A 19563-nucleotide genomic window follows, 5' to 3' on the forward strand; every position below is an offset into this window, starting at 1 on the left:
ATTTGGGCATGCCCTCACCCCCGAGCATGCCCCCCACCCTGTGAGCATGCCCCGTGCCCCATGAGTGTGCCCTCTGCCCCCATGAGCGTGCCCCTGCCCCATGAGTGTGCCCCCCGCCCCATGAGCGTGTCCCCTGCCCCATGAGTGTGCCCCCCGCCCCATGAGCGTGCTCTCTGCCCCGTGCCCTATGCCCCATGCCCTCCGCCCACGCAGGCCCGCCCACCTGAGTGGGAGCGGTAGTTCTGGTAGAGCTGGTAAATGCGCTTGGGCTTGCGCACGGGGCAGCGCTTTTGGTCGGCGCAGCTCTTGCTGGCATAGTGGAAGAGCGAGCGCAGGTCGCTGAAGCGGAAGGCCACGCCCTTCATGATGCTCTGGGCCGTGTCGCCGGTGAGGAACATGGCGTTGGGGTCGTTGATGCAGCGCATGAGCAGCGTGAGCTCAGCCTGCGTGAAGTCCTGGATCTCGTCGCCGTAGAGCTCGTGGATGGACCAGGGCAGCGCGCGCAGCTTGGAGAGCCGCTGCGACAGGTTGTAGAGCACGTCCTCCTCGTCGAAGTAGCCCTTCTGCGAGCGGATGCGCTGGTAGAGGCAGAAGAGCGTGTAGATCTCGCCGCGGTCCTCCTTGAAGTTGGGCGAGCGCTTGCGGCCCAGCTTCTGGTAGGCCTCCTGGGTCAGGCGGCCCTGCGGGCAGCTCAGCGCCTCGAAGGAGCCCTTCAGGAAGGACTTGATCTCCTTCCAGACCAGCGCCGGGTTGTACGGGGTCTTGCCCTTCACCATCTTGGACCACATCTCGTTGGCGAAGACCTCGTAGGTCACAAAGACACGCGGGTCACTCTCGGGGCCGCGCGGCTCGGCGGCCTTGTCCTCCTCGCCATAGTCGGCCTCGGCCTCGCCGGCCTCCTCCTCCTCCTGCCAGTTGGGGATGGCGGCCTCCTCATGTGTGGACCAGCCCAGGATGTGGCGCTTGAGGCTGCCGTCCTCGTTGCGCAGGAAGAAGGGGTTGGGCATGGAGGCGTCGAGCAGCAGCAGCAGCTGCCGCGAGGTCACGAAGAGCGGGAAGCTCTCGTCGCGCACGTCCTGCAGCCGGTGCACGCTGGGCTCCAGGGGCCGGAAGTGGCTCGTGGCCTTGCTCGACTTGGTCAGCTCCACAAAGTTCCTCTGCACCTCCTGGCAGAGCACGTGGTTCTTGGTGACGAACACCTGCCGCAGGTGCTCCAGCTGCCCGGTCTCGGCCGCCTCTGGCTCCCCGGCCGGCCCCACGTCCGGCCCAGGCTCCCGCTCTGGGACCTCAGCGGCCCCAGGCCCGGCCCCATCCTCCCCGTCGTCTCCGTCGTCCCCAGGTCCATCGTCCTCCTCGGCCTCGTCTTCCTCCTCCTCCTCGTCCTCGGGCTCCTCGCCGTCCCCCTCCCCCAGGCCATCCTCCTCAGCGGCGGTGGCGGTGGTGGCGGCGGCCCGGGCCGGCGGTCGGTGCCAGGCGTGCTTGGCCAGCAGCGGGCTGCCTGCGCGCTCGGCCTTGTCCCAGTAGGAGTGGAAGCGCTTCCAGAGGCGGTAGAGGCAGCAGGTGGTCTTGCCAGTGCCGCTGCGGCCAATGAGGATGATGGGCTCGGGTGGGCGCGGGTTGAGGTCGATGACGGCGTACTCCAGCTCGCCCACGCGGAAGGGGTACTCGGCGGGCGCCGTGGCGTCGCTGATGATGTTGAGCGCCATGCTGGTGCTGAAGCTGTGGAACTTCATGATGTTGTACTCGGTGGCCACGGCGCTGGCAGGTGGGAAGTACTCGGGCAGCACGCGCTCGCGGCCGTGCCTCGGCCGCCTCCGTGTCCTCCACGTAGCAGCGCGGGATGCGCTTCTGGATCTTGAGGCCTGAGGAGAGCTGGCCTGTGTGGATGCCCTTCAGCTTCTTGCGCAGGATGCAGGAGAGGCCGCGGTTGTAGGCGGCGCAGATGGCGCGGATGGCGTCGTTGAGCTTGCAGTGGTCCAGGACCACATCCCAGATGCGGATGATCTCGGTGTAGACGCCGCCAGTGCGCTGGGGAGGCGGGGCGGCACGCGTGGCGGCGATGATCCTCTCGGGGTCCTCGCTGCAGCGCGGCGAGAAGTCGATGGCCAGCTCCCAGAGCATGCGGGCGCCCTTATCCAGCTTGGCCTCGTAGAGCTGGATGTCGCCGCGCAGGTGGCGCAGCCGCTTCTGCAGGCCCTGCGTCCATTCGCCGTTGCCCAGGTGCTGGATGGCCAGCACGATCTTCTTCTTCAGCACCCGCGTCACCGCCTTGCTAGCCAGCTTCTTCAGCATCTCCGAAGTGCACTCAATCTCCCACGTCATATTGTCGAAGTCCTGCAGCTGGGCCTCCAGCTCCGGCCCCACCACGGCCGCCGCCGCCTCCTCCTCCTCCCCCCCCTCCCCATCCTCCTCCCGCTCCTCCTCCGCCGCCCCGGGTGCTGGCCTCGCCTCGCCGCCGCACCTCCTCCGCCTCTGGCCCCGTGGGGCGGCGGCGGGCGGGCGGCCTCGGCTCCCGCTGCCGCTGGGTGCCGCCTCGGGACGGCCTCTGGGCGGCGGGCCCGGCTTGGGCGAGGCGGGCGCCTCCTCGGGGCCCGGGGGCCCCAACTCCAGCCGCTGGATCAGGGCCACGATGGCCTGCACCAAGCCATCCCGGGGTGTGAAGGGCTTGGCGCCCTCGGCCCGCGCGGCCGGGGAGGTGCAGCCGCGCTCCCAGCAGTCGGGGACCCGCTCGCCAGGGGTCCCCAGGGCCACCTCCCCCGGCGGAAGGCGGATGGCCGAGACCTCGCGGCGGGCGGGGAAGGTGCGGTTGCGTGGCCGGCGGCGGGCGGCTTGAGCGGGCGCGGCGGGTGCGGGGAGGCAGGGTCGGGGCGGCCGCGGCGCCGGTGCTCGGTCACGGCCTTGTTCCAGGTCAGCAGCAGCATGTCGTTCTTTTTGATGCGGTGCCTCACGTCCTTGCCCTCCTTGTTCTTCAGGTTGAAGTTGATGTCGAAGCGCGCCAGCAGGTCCATGACCCTCTTGACGCGCTTCAGCATCCCCTTCTGGAAGATGATGTGCATCACCGTGTTGCCGTTGGCGTCCTGTGCGTTGGGGCTCAGGAAGTGGAAGTCGGCCGGGCTCGAGCTGTACAGGTCCAGCAGGTGGCTCAGGAACGTGAAGCCGATGTCCGCTGCGGACCCACAAGGCCCGGGGACCGTCAGCCCGGGCCGTGCAGGGGAAGGGGAGGGGCGGGGGGCAAGATGGGGCCGGGGGGAGGGGCCGAGGGGGCAGCACGGGGTCAGGGTAAGGGGCCCGGGGGCACAGGACAGAGCGGGGGCCAGGAAGGCAGCTCCCTCCCGGAGTGAGGGCCCAGGCCCCGGCTAAACTCCCTGCCCATCCCCCAAGGGGCGGGCGGAGGAGCAGAGACGCCCGGGAGCACCGCATACCTCGCTTATCCAAGTAGATGAAGAGGGCCACGTGGAGGGGCATGTCCCCTTCGGTGAGGGTCATGCCCCGGGGGTCGGCGCCCTTGCTCAGCAGCAGGAAGGCCAGCTGGTAGTCCCCGCTTTTCAGACACATGGTGAGCGGTCGCTCGTGGTCTTGGTTCCTGTTGAGCCCCTCCGGGGGCGCTACACAACAGAAAAGCCCCAGTCGTCGGCCCCTTCCCCGGGAGGGCGGCTGTGGCCAGAGTCCCGGGCCGGGCTCAGGATCCCGCCAGGGGGCGGGCGGCCCAGATGGCAAAGGCCAAGGGCAGAGGGTGGTACCCTACGGAGGCGGGCCCTCCCTCTGGGCAGGGGGCCAAGGCGGGGAGGAGGGCAGGGGCCTGGCTGAGGGGCCGGGGGAGGGGAGGGGGCCAGGCTGAGAGCCTGGCTGAGCGGCCGGGCCGGGGTCCCGGCCCCCCTCACCCCCGCAGTCGATCAGGCAGCCCAGCAGGTAGATGCGGCGCCGGTCCCAGTGGCTGAGGTGCTGGATCACGGTGCGGATGTCCAGGTCTGAGAAGTTGCAGTTCTTGATGAGGCCGTCGGCCACGGACGACTCGTCGTTGGCCTTGCCCGTCAGCAGCAGCAGCACCTCGTGCCACTTCTGCTTCTCCAGCAGCAGGCGCACGAAGGCACTCGCACCGCGGGTTGAACCCGACACGGGGGAGCACCGGGCGAGGGGCCAGGAGGAGCGTGCTCCCTGGCCCCCCCAGGCCCCGGCCCCTCCCCCACCTCCCTTCCCCCCTCCCCCACAGGCCACCGCCCCTCCCCCCACCTCCCTTCCTCCCCGCAGGCCCCGGCCCCCCCCCCCCCCCCCCCCCCCCCCCCCCTCCGGCCCCGGCCGCCCTCACCCTGGATGGTGGACAGGAGGCGCAGGAACCTCTGGACCACCTCGTGCTTGAGCAGCCCCTTCTGCTGCGAGCGGTTCTCGGTGCACAGGTACTGGATGAAGGGCTCCAGGATGTCCAGGAAGGCGTGGCTCTCGCGCAGGGAGGCGTCACTCGCCGAGGGCCCTGTAATACACCGGTGACATCGCGGGTTTCCCGCGCCTAGCGGAGGCGAGGGGGGACAGGGGTCAATGCCCGCCGGCCCGCCCGCCCCCCCACCCCCACCCCGTTCTCCCCAGGAGACAGCAAGGGCCCCAAGTCTCATCAATTACAGCCGCACACACCCCCCGGAGAGGCAGGGGGCGCCCTCACGGGGAGGGGGGAGGGGCTTCCAGCCTCCTCGGCATTAGCGCCCTGGCTCCCCCACCGCGAGGTCTCCAGGGAGAGGCAGGGGGCGCCCTCACGGGGCAGGGGGGAGGGGCTTCCAGCCCCAGGAGCATTAGCGCCCCGGCTCCCCCACTGCGAGGTCTCCCGGGAGAGGCAGGGGGCGCCCTCACGGGGAGGGGGGAGGGGCTTCCAGCCCCAGGAGCATTAGCGCCCCCGGCTCCCCCCACCGCGAGGTCTCCCGGGAGAGGCAGGGGGCGCCCTCACGGGGGAGGGGGGAGGGGCTTCCAGCCTCCTCGGCATTAGCGCCCCGGCTCCCCCGGCCCTGCATTTTCTGCCCGGGACACAGAGGGGCGCTCTCCCGGCCCCCCGCCTGACTCCAGCCCCCCCTACCCTGTGCGCCCCCAGAAATCTCAGGCGCGCACTCACAGCGGGTCTCCATGTCGCCGGCCCCGGCCCCGGGCCGCCGCCTCCCGCTGGAGCAGCCCACCCGGGCCCGCGGGCCCTCCAGCAAGGGCAAGGCCAGTCCCGCGCACGGATCTGGGGCCCAGCGAGGAGCTCCGGCTCTGCCCCGGCCCAGCCGCACACTGAGCTCTGCCCACATGGCCACACGCTGCCACCTAGTGGTGGCTCCGGGGCAGAGCAGCCCCGGGAAGCCCCGCCCCCCGGGCGGGGCCAGGCCAAGGTTCCCAGAGGAGAGGACAAGGCAGCCCGGAGGGGGGCGTGGCCTCCAAGGCCCCCTCGGGGACAGACCGGCCCCGCCCCCAGGAGTCTGAGGCCCGCCCATCCCCCCCACAGAGCCGCCCTCACCCTGGAAGCTTCCTCATACCCGCCAAGGCGGCCTTCTCACCTCCGAGCCGGGACCTCCCCCAGAGGGCAGTCCCCGCCTCCCGCCGCGCTGCCCCGCCCTCCCTCAGGGGCCTTCTCCCTCACCTCGGACCGCGCCCCCTCCCCCTCCCCGCCCGCCCTCCGCCCCAGAGGGGCCCGGCCCCCGCCCCGGCTTTATGTGCCCCGCTCTGGCCCTGGCGGCCCCGCGCTCCCCGCCCTCCTGCGCTGCCCCCTGCTGGCTCTGGTCTCAGGGCCCGCCAAAGGAGGGGGGAGGGAAGGAGCACTCCTGGGAAAGGAAAGGAGTCAGCCCCTGCCGCGGGGATCACAGATGGAGGGAGGAAGGAAGGAGCACTTGTGGGAAAGGGAGGGGAAGAGTCAGCCCCTGCCACGGGGATCACAGCGTGGGGGGAGGAGGGAAGGAGCACTCGTGGGAAAGTAAGGGGAAGAGTCAGCCCCTGCTGCCAGGATCACGGCTGGAGGGAGGAGGGAAGGAGCACTTGTGGGAAAGGAAAGGAAAGAGTCAGCCCCTGCCACAGGGATCACGGCTGGAGGGAGGAGGGAAGGAACACTTGTGGGAAAGGAAGGGGAAGAGTCAGCCCCTGCCACAGGGATCACGGCTGGAGGGAGGAGGGAAGGAACACTTGTGGGAAAGGAAGGGGAAGAGTCAGCCCCTGCCACAGGGATCACGACTGGAGGGAGGAGGGAAGGAGCACTCGTGGGAAAGGAAGGGGAAGAGTCAGCCCCTGCCACAGGGATCACGACTGGAGGGAGGAGGGAAGGAGCACTCGTGGGAAAGGAAGGGGAAGAGTCAGCCCCTGTCACGGGGGATCACAGCGTGGGGGGAGGAGGGAAGGATCACTCGTGGGAAAGGAAAGGAAAGAGTCAGCCCCTGCCACAGGGATCACGGCTGGAGGGAGGAGGGAAGGAACACTTGTGGGAAAGGAAGGGGAAGAGTCAGCCCCTGCTGTGCAGGACACGCTGGGCATAGATCACAGGAAGGGAGGACTACATGATGCTGAGGGGCAGTGCCCTAAGCGTGGGGGAGCCCCAGGGGTCTCTGGGAGAGGTGGCGTGCCCGGGATTCCTGGGGCAAAGGGGACAGGGAGGGCGGCGGTGAGGAGGCCCTGCCTGACCCCTGCAGCGTGCCAGGGCTGGGCCCGGGCTGTCGGGCAGGAAGGTGTCTGAAGGCGAAGACTGCGGATTAGGCTGAGAAAGGGAACCCACAGGGCACCCTTGGGGCTGAATGGGGGGCACCTCTGGGCAGGAGGGGCTTTGGAAGAAACCCACTGAGGACCAAAGGGAGACGGGGTCGCCCTTGGAAGCACAGGACGCGAGTTCCAATCTCAGCCTCTGGGCATGGGGCACGAGGGGCCTTGCGGGCGCTGAGGGAAGGAGCAGAGGCGGGAGAGCTCCTGGGCCTTGGGGTGGGGAGGGCTGAGGGGCCCAGGTGGGGCCTCCACTTCCTGTGTCATTTGCTGCCTTTTTTCTTATGTTCCCTTTGTGGTCTGTCCTCCCTTGTGCAGCGTGAGCATCGAGCATCGTGCATGGAAGGACCCCCGCGTCCACCCTATGCAGGCTTCCCTGCTGTCTAGGGGAGGGGGAGGGGAGGGGGCAGGAAAGTCTGGAGCCCGAGGGTCTGCCGGGGGAAGGTGGGGAACTCCCTTTGTGGATCTGGAAAACCAGGAAGCGGTTATTAAAAAAGGAAAAAGCCGAGCGAGTGCCTGAGCCGGAGCGGGATGGGCCTGATGGCGAGTCTTGATGGCGAGTCCTGGCCACGAGGCAGCCTCAGGGAGAAAGGTCCTGCTCAGCTGCGGGCTGGAGCGGGGGGCCGAGCGGGGGGCCGAGCGGGGGCGCGCCCACGTGCACGTACCTGGAGCGCCCTTGGCGCAGCCCCGCTTGCGGCTGTCCAAGAAGGAGTTGATCTTGTCGACGGCCTTGAAGTTCTTGTTGCGCTTGAGGATGTCGATGGCACAGCGCGCCTGCTTGTCCACGATGGTGGGGTCTATGCCCAAGTACAGCAGCATCTGCACGTCTTCGGTCTGGCCTGCGGGCGAGGGCGCCACACGTTACCACCGGCGCCGCGGGTGGGGGCCGCTCGGGGACCCCCCATCACCCCGGGAAGACGGCCCCGCACCCCCTGCGCCAATCTGCTCCCTGGCAACAGTGAGAGAGGGCGGGGTCGCCGGGCAATGCTGTTGCCTAGCAACCATCACCAGAGATTTTGAGAAATGTCTCATTTCCCTTACTCAGAGGGAGAAGCAGGGGGAGCTGCCGACCCACCCTCGGGCTGCTCTGCCTGGCCCCCAGAGAGGGGGCCCTCCCCGGCTCCACTGCCCACCCTGCCCCTCGGCCCACAGGGCGTCCGGCATCAGCATGGCCGGCCTGCAAGGCTCCGGCCCCGTGGGAGGAGGCGCTCCCTGGTGGCTAGAGGCCAGAGCCGGGCCCACGGGGGGCGCCAAGGAAGACTGGGCAGAGGAGGCCGCGTAGGCGCCCCCGGGAGCAGCCCCATCCTTGAGCCCGGCGGTCGTGCCCGCTGAGGTGGCGCGGGGGGCAGCCCGGCCCGGGCCCAGTGTGCGCCATCGGCCCCGGCCCCTGAGCCTGCAGCCCGAGGACGGCGGCCCCCCGCTGGATGGGACGGCCGGGCTCCCTGGGGGGGGAGAAGGGGCGCCCAATGGATGGCGGCCCCCGGGGAGCCCGTGGTGGTCCAGGCACCGCCCGTGCAGCGGAGGGGTCCGGGGCCTGTCCCAGGCCGGGCTTTTCATGGGTGCCCTGGGCACCACCGGCAAAGGGGCCCCGGCCCGCTCGGCTCCTTACGTCGGCCCAGGTACCCGGCGCAGTGGGAGGCCACGATGTGCAGCACGGTGCAGCCGTCCGCGTCTGTCTGGTTGATGTCCGCTCTCAGCTCGGGCTTCTGGTCCATGAGCCACCGGAACAGGTGGTTCTCCTCTGAATTCAAGAACAGCCCCGTGACCTCCCTGCCTGGGGCTTGGACCGGGGGGCCAGGGAGCAGGAACGGGGGGGCTGCCAGAGCCCCGCCGGGCAGGAGGAGGAGGGGGGCACCAGCGGTGGGACCGGGGGGGGACAGGGGTCATGTGGGCCAGAGCCCGGGCTGGGAGGTGGGGAGGTCACGTGGGCCAGACCCCCATTGTGCAGGAGGAGGGGGGGTATTGGGGGGGGACGGGGGTCACGTGGGCCAGAGCCTGGGCTGGGGACGGGGGTCCCCGGGGGCCAGGGGCACTCACTGGCTTGGATGCAGAGCTTCATGATGGCGTGCAGCGGGTAGGGCCCGATGCTCTGCACGCTGGCCCCCAGCGAGATCAGCCACTGCACCAGCTTTGGCATCTGCTCCATCCTCTCGTAGTGTCCGAACAGGACGTACTTCTGGGGAAGGAGAAGGGACGACCTGTCTCATACCCTCCGGGGACTCCCAGCCTCCATGCTCACGGACTAGGGGAGGAGATGAGGGAGGGTGGGGGAGGAGGCGAGGGAGGGCCGGGGGAAGGGGCAGGGGAGGGCCAGGCAGAGCCCCCCCAGATGCAGCGCCCGTACCTCAAACAGACCCTTCAGGGACAGGTCAGGCACCCTCAGGTCCCGGGGCAGCTTGTCTTTCTTGGTGGACAGCAGGAGGAAGGACTGGGGAGGGGGGTAGAGAAGAGCTGGTGAGGGGTGGAAGAGTTCAGCCCGGCCCGAGGGCCCCCTGCCCCCCAAGCCCAGCCCCCAGGCCCAGCTGGCCGGGGCCGCTCCATGGGAACGTGAGGGGGTGCAGGGGCCCCACACCGGGACAGCTGCAGGTGGGGAGGAAGGCTCTCTGAGCCGCCACTCTGAAGCTGCCCCCCACCGCCGCCCAGGGCCAAGCAGAGCCAACGGCCCCCGAGTGCCGGGCCCGGTGGACACTCGTCCCCAAGAGGCTCACAACGCAGCCAGAGCGACCCAGGAAGCAGTTGTTCAGAACATGCTCTAAGCATTTATTAAGAACCGGGGGCAGCACCAGACCCTGAGGACAGAACTCTTGGGGCCACGGTCACAGCAGGGGCCCCCCAGCAGAAAGCCTCGGTGTACCGGGGACCTAGAACGCAGGCCCCCCCGCCCACTACTGCCGACTACACCGGCCCTCTCCCTGCTGCTGGACGCCCAGGCCGGGGCCCCTCGCCAGCCCGAGACCCCGTGGGAACTACGTTCACGGTCAGAAAACCAGGGCAGGCTGGGAGAAGGCACAAGCATTCATCGCCCATGAGCCTCCCATGGTGCCCACCGTGCCCTCTGAACCCACCATGCCCAGTGTATCACTGTGCCCACCATTCCCACCACACCCACACTGTGTCACCATGCCTACTGTGCCACCATGCCCACCAAGGCCTGCACCACTCACATGCCACAGCCCCTTCTTGGCCAGCTTCTCGATGACCGCCTGCCAAACACTCGCGTCGAAACCGACGCTGAAGATCTTTTCAAAGAAGGGCAGGAAACTGCGCAAGATGACGTGCTCCCCTGGGGGTGAGAGGGCAGCGTCCAGCGGCGCCGGAGGGTTGGGCCCAGGGGCCCGGGGGGCGCGTCCCGGGGATTATGGTTAAAGCCGCAGAGAGTCTGGGGGAGTCCACGTCCTGTGTGAGCGGGAGCCGGAGCATCTGGGGCCGGGGGGAGGGCTGGCACCCGGGAGGGGGCCCGGCCTCGGTCTGCTTCTCCAGCTGGGGCAGACAGGCTGGGGAGAGGCCCCCTGCTCAGGCCCAGGCTGCACTGGCAACCCCGCGGGCACACCGGGCGCACAGACCCGCAGGCGCACAGGCTCACAGGCCAGCGGGCACACCGGGCCCCGCTTACCGCTGATGGTGGTGAAGATGCCCACGATGAGGTCGGAGATCTGCACCTGGTCCGGGGAGCTCTGCAGGATGCGCAGGCCCTCCAGGAACATCTGGGCCGCCTCGTAGGGCTGCAGCAGCTGCAGGAGTGAGTAGCCGGCCCGGTAGTAGCCCTGGGGCAGAGAGGGGACAGAGGGCAGTCACTGGGACCCGGCTCGCCCCGGGAGTAGGAGGGTGGGGAGCCTCACGTAGCTGGGGGAAGGTTTGGGGCAGGCAGCCCCGGGGGCAGACTTGGGGGGGGTCGGGCCAGCCTCAAGAAGGCTGCCTCACATGCAAGGACCACGGCCCACGTTCAAGAGCCAGAGCTGGGCCGTCCTGCCCACCTGTCTCCGGCAGGAGACCGACCGCCCAGCCCCAGGGGTCGAGGCAAGCAGAGGGCAAGGCAGGCGGGGGAGCGTGCCCAGAGACCCAGGGGGCTCCAAGCCCAGAGAGACCCACGGGGCACCAAGCCCAGAAAGAACTGGGGGGCTTCAGGCCCAGAGAGACCGGGGAGCTTCAGGCCCAGAGACCGGGGAGCTTCAGGCCCAGAGAGACCAGGGGAGCTTCAGGCCCAGAGAGACCAGGGGAGCTTCAGGCCCAGAGACCCAGAAGGCTCTGGCCCAGAGAGACCGGGGAGCTTCAGGCCCAGAGAAACCAGGGGAGCTTCAGGCCCAGAGAGACCAGGGGAGCTTCAGGCCCAGAGAGACCAGGGGAGCTTCGGCCCAGAGACCAGGAAGGCCTCCCAGAGAACGGGAGCCAGGCCCAAGAGACCAGGGGAGCTTGGCCCAGAGAGCCAGGGAGCCGGCCCCAGAGAAACAGGGAGCTTGGCCCGAGACCCAGGGCCTGGCCCAGAGAACTGGGGCTTTGCCCAGGAACCAGGGGGTTCAGGGCCCAGAGAGACCAGGGGAGGGCCCAGAGAACGGGAGCCCGGCCCAGAGAAACCAGGGGGAGCCAGCCCAGAGACCCGAAGGCCTGGCCCGGAGATGGAGCCCACCCAAGAGACCAGGGAGCCCGCCCGAGAGACAAGGCCCGAGAACCGGGAGCCCGGCCCAGAGAAACCAGGGAGTGGGCCCAGAGAGACCAGGGGGGCCCGAGAGACCGGGAGCCAGGCCCAGAGAGACGGGGGAGCCTAGCCCAGAGAACCAGGGAGCCAGGCCCAGACCGAAGGTTCTCCCCAGAGAGACGGGAGCCCGCCCCAGAGAGACCAGGGATTTGGCCCAGAGAGACCGGGGAGCTTCAGGCCCAGAGAGACCAGGGGAGCTTCAGGCCCAGAGAGACCAGGGGAGCTTCAGGCCCAGAGAGACCAGGGGAGCTTCAGGCCCAGAGAGACCAGGGGAGCTTCAGGCCCAGAGACCCAGGGGGCTCTAAGCTTAGAGAGAACTGGGGGGCTCCAAGCCCAAAGAGACCCAGAAAGCTCTGGTCCAGAGAGATCCGGGGAGCTTCAGGACCAGGGAGAACTGGGGGGCTTCAGGCCCAGATTAACCCGAGGGGCTCCAAGCCTAGAGAGACCAGGAGGGGCTCTAGGACCAGATTGACCCGAGGGGCTCTGAGCCCAGAGAGACCGGGGGAGCTCTGAGCCCGCCTTTCCCACCAGCAGTTTCTGACAGAGAAGGACGGGAGGGTGAGCAGAAGGAGCTGATTCTTCCGAGCGCACCCAGGGGCCTGTGCCCATGGCGGAGCAGAAGGGCAGCAGAGCAGAGAAGGTTCAGAGGCCAAGGAGGCCCAAGAGGCCCGGACCCTGGGCCAAGCTGAAGGACAGGTCCAGGGCAGGGGCGAGAGATGGGGCCCAAGCCCCAAAGAGGAGGCGCCTAGGGGGCAAGGCCTTGAAGGACGCCCAGAATTCCAAGGGTCAGCTAGCTAGCAGGCAGAGAAGAGGGCGTGGGGCCGGAGCCCCGGCAAGGGGACCAGAGTGTCGAGCAAGAAGGGCCCGGGAAGGGCTTGGGCCAAAGCGAGACCGGCGGGTCCCAAATGCCGAACTCAGACTGGCAGATCCCGGGGAGCCGGTGAGAGCTCCAGTGCAGCAGCGGGGAGGGACAGAAGACATTCCACCCAGAGAGGGGGCTAGGGCCAGGGAAAGGGGGCGTGATCGGCTCGGGAGGGGGAGCTCCCTGCCCACCTTCCTGCCCGAGCTCGCTCCACGTGGGCGGCCCCGTCATCCCGGGGGAAGCTCAGTGGCAGCCGCGAGCTCTCGAGACCGGCCCCGAGCCAGAGCGGAGGCCGGGGAGCGGATGGGCCGACTTCTCCTTCTCCGGGAGGGTCCCAAAGGAAGACCCAGCCCTCATAGGGGGAGAACTGCCCACTTGGGAATCCCAGACTCCCAAGGCCCAAAGAGAAGCTCGGCGAGGAGCGAGGGCCGGGGGGTTCCCGGGAAGCATCCCGGGGCCCGGAAGGGCACAGGCCACAAGGGGGCCTTCCCACCCTTGGCCCAGCCTTGGAGGCTCACTGGGCTGTGCGGCTCCCCTCCCCCTGTGGCAGCCTCGCTGGATGACTGCGGCTCATCTCCCCTAAGAGAAGCTGGAGATCTCTTCCCCTCCCCCCAGGGCCCCGTGGCACCGGGTGGCCCAAAGCACGTGCACGAGAGAGAGCACCGGAGACGCCCGCGCCTGGCCGACGGCCCCTCCGCTCCCGGGGCCGGGAGTGGCGGCCCGGACGCAGGAGCAAGGCCAGAAGCCCCCCATGGCGGGGCGGGCGGGGCCGTGCTCTGCTCCTACCACTCCACGGGCACGTTTCCTTACTTAGCCAGACCTTTTTCTCCTGTCCTCCAGACAATGGCCAGGGCCGCAGGGAGCCTGTTCAAAGCACAAAGAGCCCGGTGAGAAGCCGGCGGCGTGGGCGCGGAGGGGCTTTACCCCACGAGACGGGTCCCACGCAGGCCTTCACCCGGCCCCCTCCCAGGCCCAGGTTGTAGAAGGCATTGGACTTGTTGGAGAAGCCGCCGGCCCCTCGGGGGGACCCGGGGGAGGAGGGGCCCGAGGCCCCGGTTCCGGCTACCGGGGAGGGCCGAGGCCGCGGCAGGGGACGGGGGAGGGGGATGGGGGACACCCTTTGGCTTAGAAAGGCTGCGAGGGCGCCCCAGACCCCGAGCTGGGGGCCCCAGTTAAGGTTCAGGACGGGTTTAGCCGGACCCAAGAAGGGACTTTGGGTTGACGGGGGGCAAAATGGGGGGCCCAAAAGAATGTTGCCAACGCCTTGAACCGGGGGAAAGAAAAACTACAAAGAAAAAAACGGCCGGCCCCGAGCGACGGCTGTGAATCACCGCGCAAAGCACAAGGGCCGTGCGCCGAGCAGCCGAAGATCCCCCCACGCAGGGGGCCCCCCGACCGGAAGGCCCCCGGCCCCACAGATGGGCCGAGGGACGAAGGGCGGCTCGCGGAGAGCCCGAAACGCCTCGGCCCCCGCCCGCACTCACCAGTGGTACAAGTGCAGCAGCACCTGGACGGCCTCGTCGTATTTCCTGATGGCCAAGGAGAAGTTCCCGCTCTTAAAAATCTGGTTTCCAGACTCTTTCAGATACTCCGCGTAGGTCGCGGGGTCCATTCTGTGCCAGCAGAGAAACAGACGGCGTCAGGCTTCAGCCGCGGGGGGCACCGTGACCAAAGCCCGGCCGGCACCCGCAGGAGACGGCACCTACCGCGGCAATGGTGGCGCGGCCCCCTCCCCCACTCCTCCCCCACGGTGCGGCCTCTGTCCCCCGCTCCCCCCCCATTGCACGGCCCCCACCTCCCACTCCCCCCATGGTATGGCCTCTGTCCCCCATGCTGCGGCCCCCGCCCCCCACTCCCCCTGTGGCATGAACCCCATCCCCCACTCCCCCAACAGCGCGGCCCCCGTCCCCCGGCTCCGCCCGGAACACACTGGGCTGTCCAAAGAGCCCTTGGGCCCCAGGAGGGCAGGGGCAGCGAGAAGGGTGACTCGCCCGGGACCACACGGCTGGTCAGCATCTGGGACCGGCCTGAACCCGGGCTTCCCGAACCAAGGGTGGCACTGAGCTCACGGCCCCCTCTGCCGGCACTCGAGGCCCTCACCGGAGGAGGGAGGCTGTTCCCTTGGGAGGCCGGGCAGGGCGAGGGCCTTCTCTGGGCCAGACCCAGCCCAGGGGCCAGACGCAAGCACTCGGTGAGTGACAGAGAGCTCGGGCGTCCACTTTGGGGGCTGGGGGAGGGCTGAGCCGGCCGGCGGCCCCATGGAGCCCGTGCACTCCCATCCTCGGGCCCGGAAAGAGGCTTAGGGCCTGACGCCCGGGGGGCCTCCCGTGGGCCGCCAGACATGAAGCCCCTCCCTTGTTCAGGTGGCCCCTGGGCCTGCGGCGGTTCCCGGCTCCTTCCCGCCTGTGGGGCAGGCCGGGGGGTCCTTGGCCGAGGCGCGGACCGGGACCACCAAAATGCCTCTGGGCCACCTGGGTTGGGGGAGCCAGTTTGTTTGCACTTTGGAAAACAGAGCACTTGGTCCACATCCCCACAGCAGGGCCCAGGAGGGCCCGCCCAAACGCCCTCCGGGGAGCCCATCCCCCCTCACCCAGCCCCCCCGGAGGGCCACGGAGGGCCAGGGAGGGGGAGGGTGCCCGCCCCAGCCCGGAAAAAGCAGCACCAAGGCCCCTCAAAGCCAGTCGGGGGAGAAGGGGGCGGGGGGCAGCGCGTGGCGGGGGAGCCAAAACGGCAGCTCCGCCGGAAACCAATGAAGTCGCAGCTCGGGGCCGATCCCCCTTCCGCAGGGCCCCGGGCCGCGGCCGAGAACCCGGGGCCGCTTGGCGCTGTTCCCGGGCCGGGGTACCGAAGAAGGGCGGGCCAGGGAGCGAGGGTCAGACCGACAGCCCCCTCCAAGCTCGCCGCCTGAAGTAACGGACGAGGCGCGACCGGGTCCGAGGGGGAGCCGGGAGAGCTCAGCTGAGGAAGTGGGGAAGAGCCAAGGGGGGGGGGCAGAAAAACCCTGATCCCGGTTATCCCCAAGAAGGGTCTCGGGTTTAGGTTACCCAGAAGATTTGAAAGGCCGAGAGATTAAAACTATGCTAGGAAATGAGCAGGACCAGGAGATCATTATACTAACAAAATTATTTGATGACCAGTTCTGATGGATAGGCTCCTTTGCAACGAGATCAACCAAATCATTTCTAATGGACAGTAATGAATGAATAGCTATACCCGAAAAGAACTCTGGGGAGATGACAAAACCATTACATTGAATTCCCAGTCCCTTATTTATGCACACCTGCATCTTTGATTTCCCCTTCAAATTTTAATTGGGAAAAAATTTTGGATTGATTTTTTTGAAGCAAAAATTTTTTGGTTATTATATTTTGTATTAAGTATTTTAATAATTTAAATTAAAAAAAAAAAAAGGGAAATTAAAAAGAGGGGTTAATGTTGGTTAAAATTTTCCCTTAAAAAAAGTTTTTAAATAAAATAAAAAAAAAAAAAAAAAAGAAAGGGCCAGCTGGAAATGGGTCCGGATGTTTCCCCACCCAGCCAGGTTTCTGAAGGTGGAGCTAAAAAGCAGGGAGTGGCAAATTGGCGGGAAATTTCAAAGTTTAGGGGGGGGTGTGGGGTCACAGGTGGGCGGGGGGCCAGGTGTTAGTGGGGTCAAGGTGATGGGGGTCAAGGGGCAGGGGACCAAGGTGTTAGTGGGGTCACAGGTGTTAGTGGGGTCACAGGTGTTAGTGGGGCCACAGGTGTTAGTGGGGTCACAGGTGTTAGTGGGGGCAAGAGGTGGATCAGGGGAGGGAACAGGTGTTAGGGGCCCAAGGGAGGGGGTCAAGGTAGTGGGTAAGGTGCAGGGGACCACAGGTGTTAGTGGGGCCACAGGTGTTAGTGGGGGCAGGGGAGGGGGACAGTGAGGGATAAGGTGGAGGGACCAAGGTTTAGTGGGGGTACAGGTGTTAGTGGGGGCACAGGTGTTAGTAACAGGTGGAGGGGGTAAAAGGTGTTATAAATGGGAGGGAGGTGGTTAGGGTAAATAGTGGGGGAGGTGTTAGTGGGTAAGGTGTTAGGGGGTAAAAATGCAACGGACACATTTAGAAATTTAGTTATGTGGGGCAAGGTGGGGGGGGTTTCAATAATTTAGGGGCAAATTTATGGGGTAAGGTGTTAGTGGGGTCACAGATGGAGGACCAAGGTTTGGGGGCCAAATGTTAGTTAAAACAGGGGCAGAAAAAGTTAGTGGGTCACAGGTTTATCCAATGTTAGGGGAGGTTTAGTGGGTCACAGGCAGGGGGCCAAGGTGTTAGTGGGGTCACAGGTGTTAGTGGGGCCAGGGGGGTGGGGTCACAGGTGGGAACCGAACCCACGGCCAACAACCCCCTTTGGGACCTTGGTCATCCGCCCTGGCAACCAAGAGCCCGGCCTTGGGCCAACCTAACCACGCCCCGGCGGTTCCCGTGATGCGACCCGCCCAGCCGAGGCGACCCGCCCAGCCGAGGCGAGGCGGACGGGGGGGAAAGCCTGTGGGGAGTCGGGGCCCCCAGGGTGCCCGGCGCAGGAGGAAGCGGGGGAAGGGAGAGGCCCAGGGCACCTCCACGCCCAGCAGCCGGCAGGGCAGCCTGGGAAGTCCCGGGGTGGGCCCCGGCAGTCGAATGAAAGGACTGAGGCACGGAGGGGCGGCCCCGACACAGCCCCCCCAGTGAGAGCGGGCGCCCCCGGGACTCCTGCCCGGGAGGGGCGGCTGAAGGGGCGGGGCGGGGCCACAGGTGCGCCCCCCTTCCCTCTCCTGTCTCTGCCTCACTGTGTCTCCATCTCCATCCTCCTGTTCTCCCTACTGCCTCTGTCCCTGTGTCCGCTGTTCTTTCTGCCTACTGTTGGGTTTGTCCCTAAGCCCCCCCTTTCCCTTTTCTTCTCTCTTCTCCTGTTCCCTTCTCTTTCCCCTCCCAATCTCCTGCTCTTTTCCTTTGGCTTTCCTTCCTTCTCCCTCCCCCCTCCCCTCCTCTGCCCTCTCCTTTCCCCACCCCCCTTCTCCTTTTCTCTCTGCCCCACCCCCGCCCCCACATTGGGGTCCCAAAGTTTCCTCCCATCAAGAGCCCCCCAAGAGCCCCGGTCCCGTCAGGCCCCGGCCGGAGGCTGCTCTGCCTGGGGGAAGGCCCTTCCCCAGGGCCTCAGGTCGGCCCCCAAAGGAGCCGGGGCCGAGGAATGCCCTTTGCACCCCCCCCTGCCAGCAGCTTGGGGGCCGAGGGTGGGTGAAGGGCCGCCCGGGGGAGCCCCTCAGAGGCCTAAGAAAAGGCAACGACAGCCCCGTGACCTCAAAAAGGGAGGCTGGGGGGGGGGGGCCGCGGCCTTCGGGTGGGCGCACTCCCAGGCAGAGGCGGAGCCCGGGGAAGGCCACAGCCCCTGGACTCCGGCCCGGCTGCCGCAGACGAGACCCTGAGCTCGGCCGCGTTCTCGGAGCTGGGCCACGGACAGAGAAGGAAACTGAGGCCTGGGGAAAGGAGGCCCCCAGACCCTCCCTTCCCGGGGGTCACAGGTGGCCCCCTGGCCAAGGGGGCGGGCCCGCCCCTGGCCACCCAAGCCCCCGCCCCGGCTCAGAGTCGGGGGCTCGACTGGTCGCCTGGCAGGGGGTCCGCGACCCGACTTCCCCGGGCCCACCGCCCCCTGGGGCCCCCTTAAAGGGGACCGCCCCGAGACGGCTGAGGAGTTGCCAAATGGCCCCAAGGAAGATTGGGGGGGCAAAAGGGGAGAGAAAGGAATGGAGGAGGGGAGAAAGAAGGGGAGGATGAAGGAGGGGGGGGGCAAGGAAGAAAGAGAGAAGAGGAAGAAGAAAGGGGGAAGAGGAGAAAGAAGAAGAAAGAGGAGGAAGAAAGTGGACGAGGAGGAAGAAAGGGGGAAGAAGTGGAAGCAAGGGGGAAGAGGAGGAAGAAAAGGGAGAGGAGAAAGGAGAAAATTAGAGGAAAGAAAGGAGGAAGAAAGGGGAAGAAGAGGAAGAAAAAAGTCGAGGGGAAGGGGAAGAAGAAAGGAGATGGAGGGAAGAGGGAGGGGGGGGGGGTTTTTCCATCCCCCTTGGTCCCGTGGTTTGGTTTTTTTAGGGGCCATTGTATTTGCATAAACCCCTGGGAAGCTGCCACGTCCTTCCCCTCATTCTATGACTTGGTTTCTTTGTAGTGTTTGAGTTGAGAAGGAAAGTTTTTATTCCCTCCCCCCTTTCCCCCTTTCTTGGGTTTGGAGCCCCTCCCCCTGCAGAGTTCTGCCCGACTAACCCTTCCCAGGTGGGGAGTGGGGCCCTGACCGCTCCCCACGGTTTGGCCCTGGGGCTTTGGTGCCCCCCTCCCTGGGGCGGACAGGAGAGTCCATTTTGGGGTTTCCTGGGTGTAGTGGGGAGGGGGGGCCCAAGTGGGAGAGTTCCCTCCCCTGAGGGGGAGCCCCCGGGAGGGGAAGTGGGGGGGACGGGAGGGAGGGGGGTGGTTGGGCCCGGGGGCGGGGAAGGAGAGGGTTTTGGTTTGGGGAGGGGGTTGAGGGGCCCTAGGAGGGGGAGGGGGCCCCTTTGGACCCTGGGGGATGAGGGAGTTTGATGGGAGGTGAGGAGGTTTGGGGGGCCCCAAAGAAGGGGGGTTCCAAAAGTGGCCCAGAGGCCTGGGTTTGGGGAGGGGGGGGGCCCCCCCAGTCCCCGCCCCCCGGGCTGAGATTAGCCGGGGTTTTCCCCCCCAAGAGAAATGGGAGGGAAAAGGCCAAGAGGAGAGATGTGGAGAAGGAAAGAGGGGGATTAGGAGAACCCAGGGGGGGGTTGGGAGCCCCCTTTGGGGATGCCGCGAGGTTTTACCCGTTTCGGAATTCTGAAGAGGATCCCCCCACACCTTATGGGGATGGTCCTGTTTCCTTTCGGAAGAGCCCTTTCAGTCCATTGAGCCCAGGGGAGTGGGTTTGGTGGGGGGGGAAAGGCAGTCCCCCCAGAGAAATTTCCTGCCCGGTTTAAGCCTCCCGACCAAGTGGTGACCGCAGTTTCCCGACGGGGGTTTTTCCCTTTGTGGGATTTAGTCTGGGAAAAAGAGGACCGAATGTTCTAAGGCTTTTATGTGCCGGGTTTTATGGGGGGGTTTGTTTTGGGAATGGTGAAAGGATGGGATTTACGGGAGGGGCGGGGGGGGTTTTGAGGGGAGGTTTCGGGGGGGGAAAGGTGGGTGGGTTTTAAACCCAAACTTGGCATTTGACCCGGCAAGGGCAAAAGGTTTTTGCATTTGGAGGGAGCCCCCCAGGGACGGGCTTTTCCCGGGTGGGGATTTTTTCGTTTTTTGAGCGCCTCGTGAGAATTTTTGGAGGG

General features: G+C 66.9%; 1 protein-coding gene across 1 annotated transcript in view; it reads right to left on the reverse strand.

Moving 5' to 3' along the window:
• Positions 1-13966, reverse strand: part of TRANK1 (tetratricopeptide repeat and ankyrin repeat containing 1) — a 30283-nt gene extending 16317 nt beyond the window's left edge. Inside the window, 15 exon segments of the mRNA XM_031957530.1 lie at positions 224-1799; positions 1801-2737; positions 2773-3166; positions 3423-3605; positions 3882-4151; positions 4307-4468; positions 7365-7538; positions 8309-8440; positions 8737-8875; positions 9044-9127; positions 9864-9982; positions 10313-10473; positions 12446-12572; positions 13179-13465; positions 13739-13966. Coding sequence (XP_031813390.1) covers positions 224-1799; positions 1801-2737; positions 2773-3166; positions 3423-3605; positions 3882-4151; positions 4307-4468; positions 7365-7538; positions 8309-8440; positions 8737-8875; positions 9044-9127; positions 9864-9982; positions 10313-10473; positions 12446-12572; positions 13179-13465; positions 13739-13866 — 4873 coding nt within the window. The 5' untranslated portion in view covers positions 13867-13966.
• Between the last annotated feature and the right edge of the window lie 5597 nt (positions 13967-19563).

Source organism: Sarcophilus harrisii, chromosome 1 (genome assembly GCF_902635505.1).
Source record: "Sarcophilus harrisii chromosome 1, mSarHar1.11, whole genome shotgun sequence".
Lineage (NCBI taxonomy): Eukaryota > Metazoa > Chordata > Mammalia > Dasyuromorphia > Dasyuridae > Sarcophilus > Sarcophilus harrisii.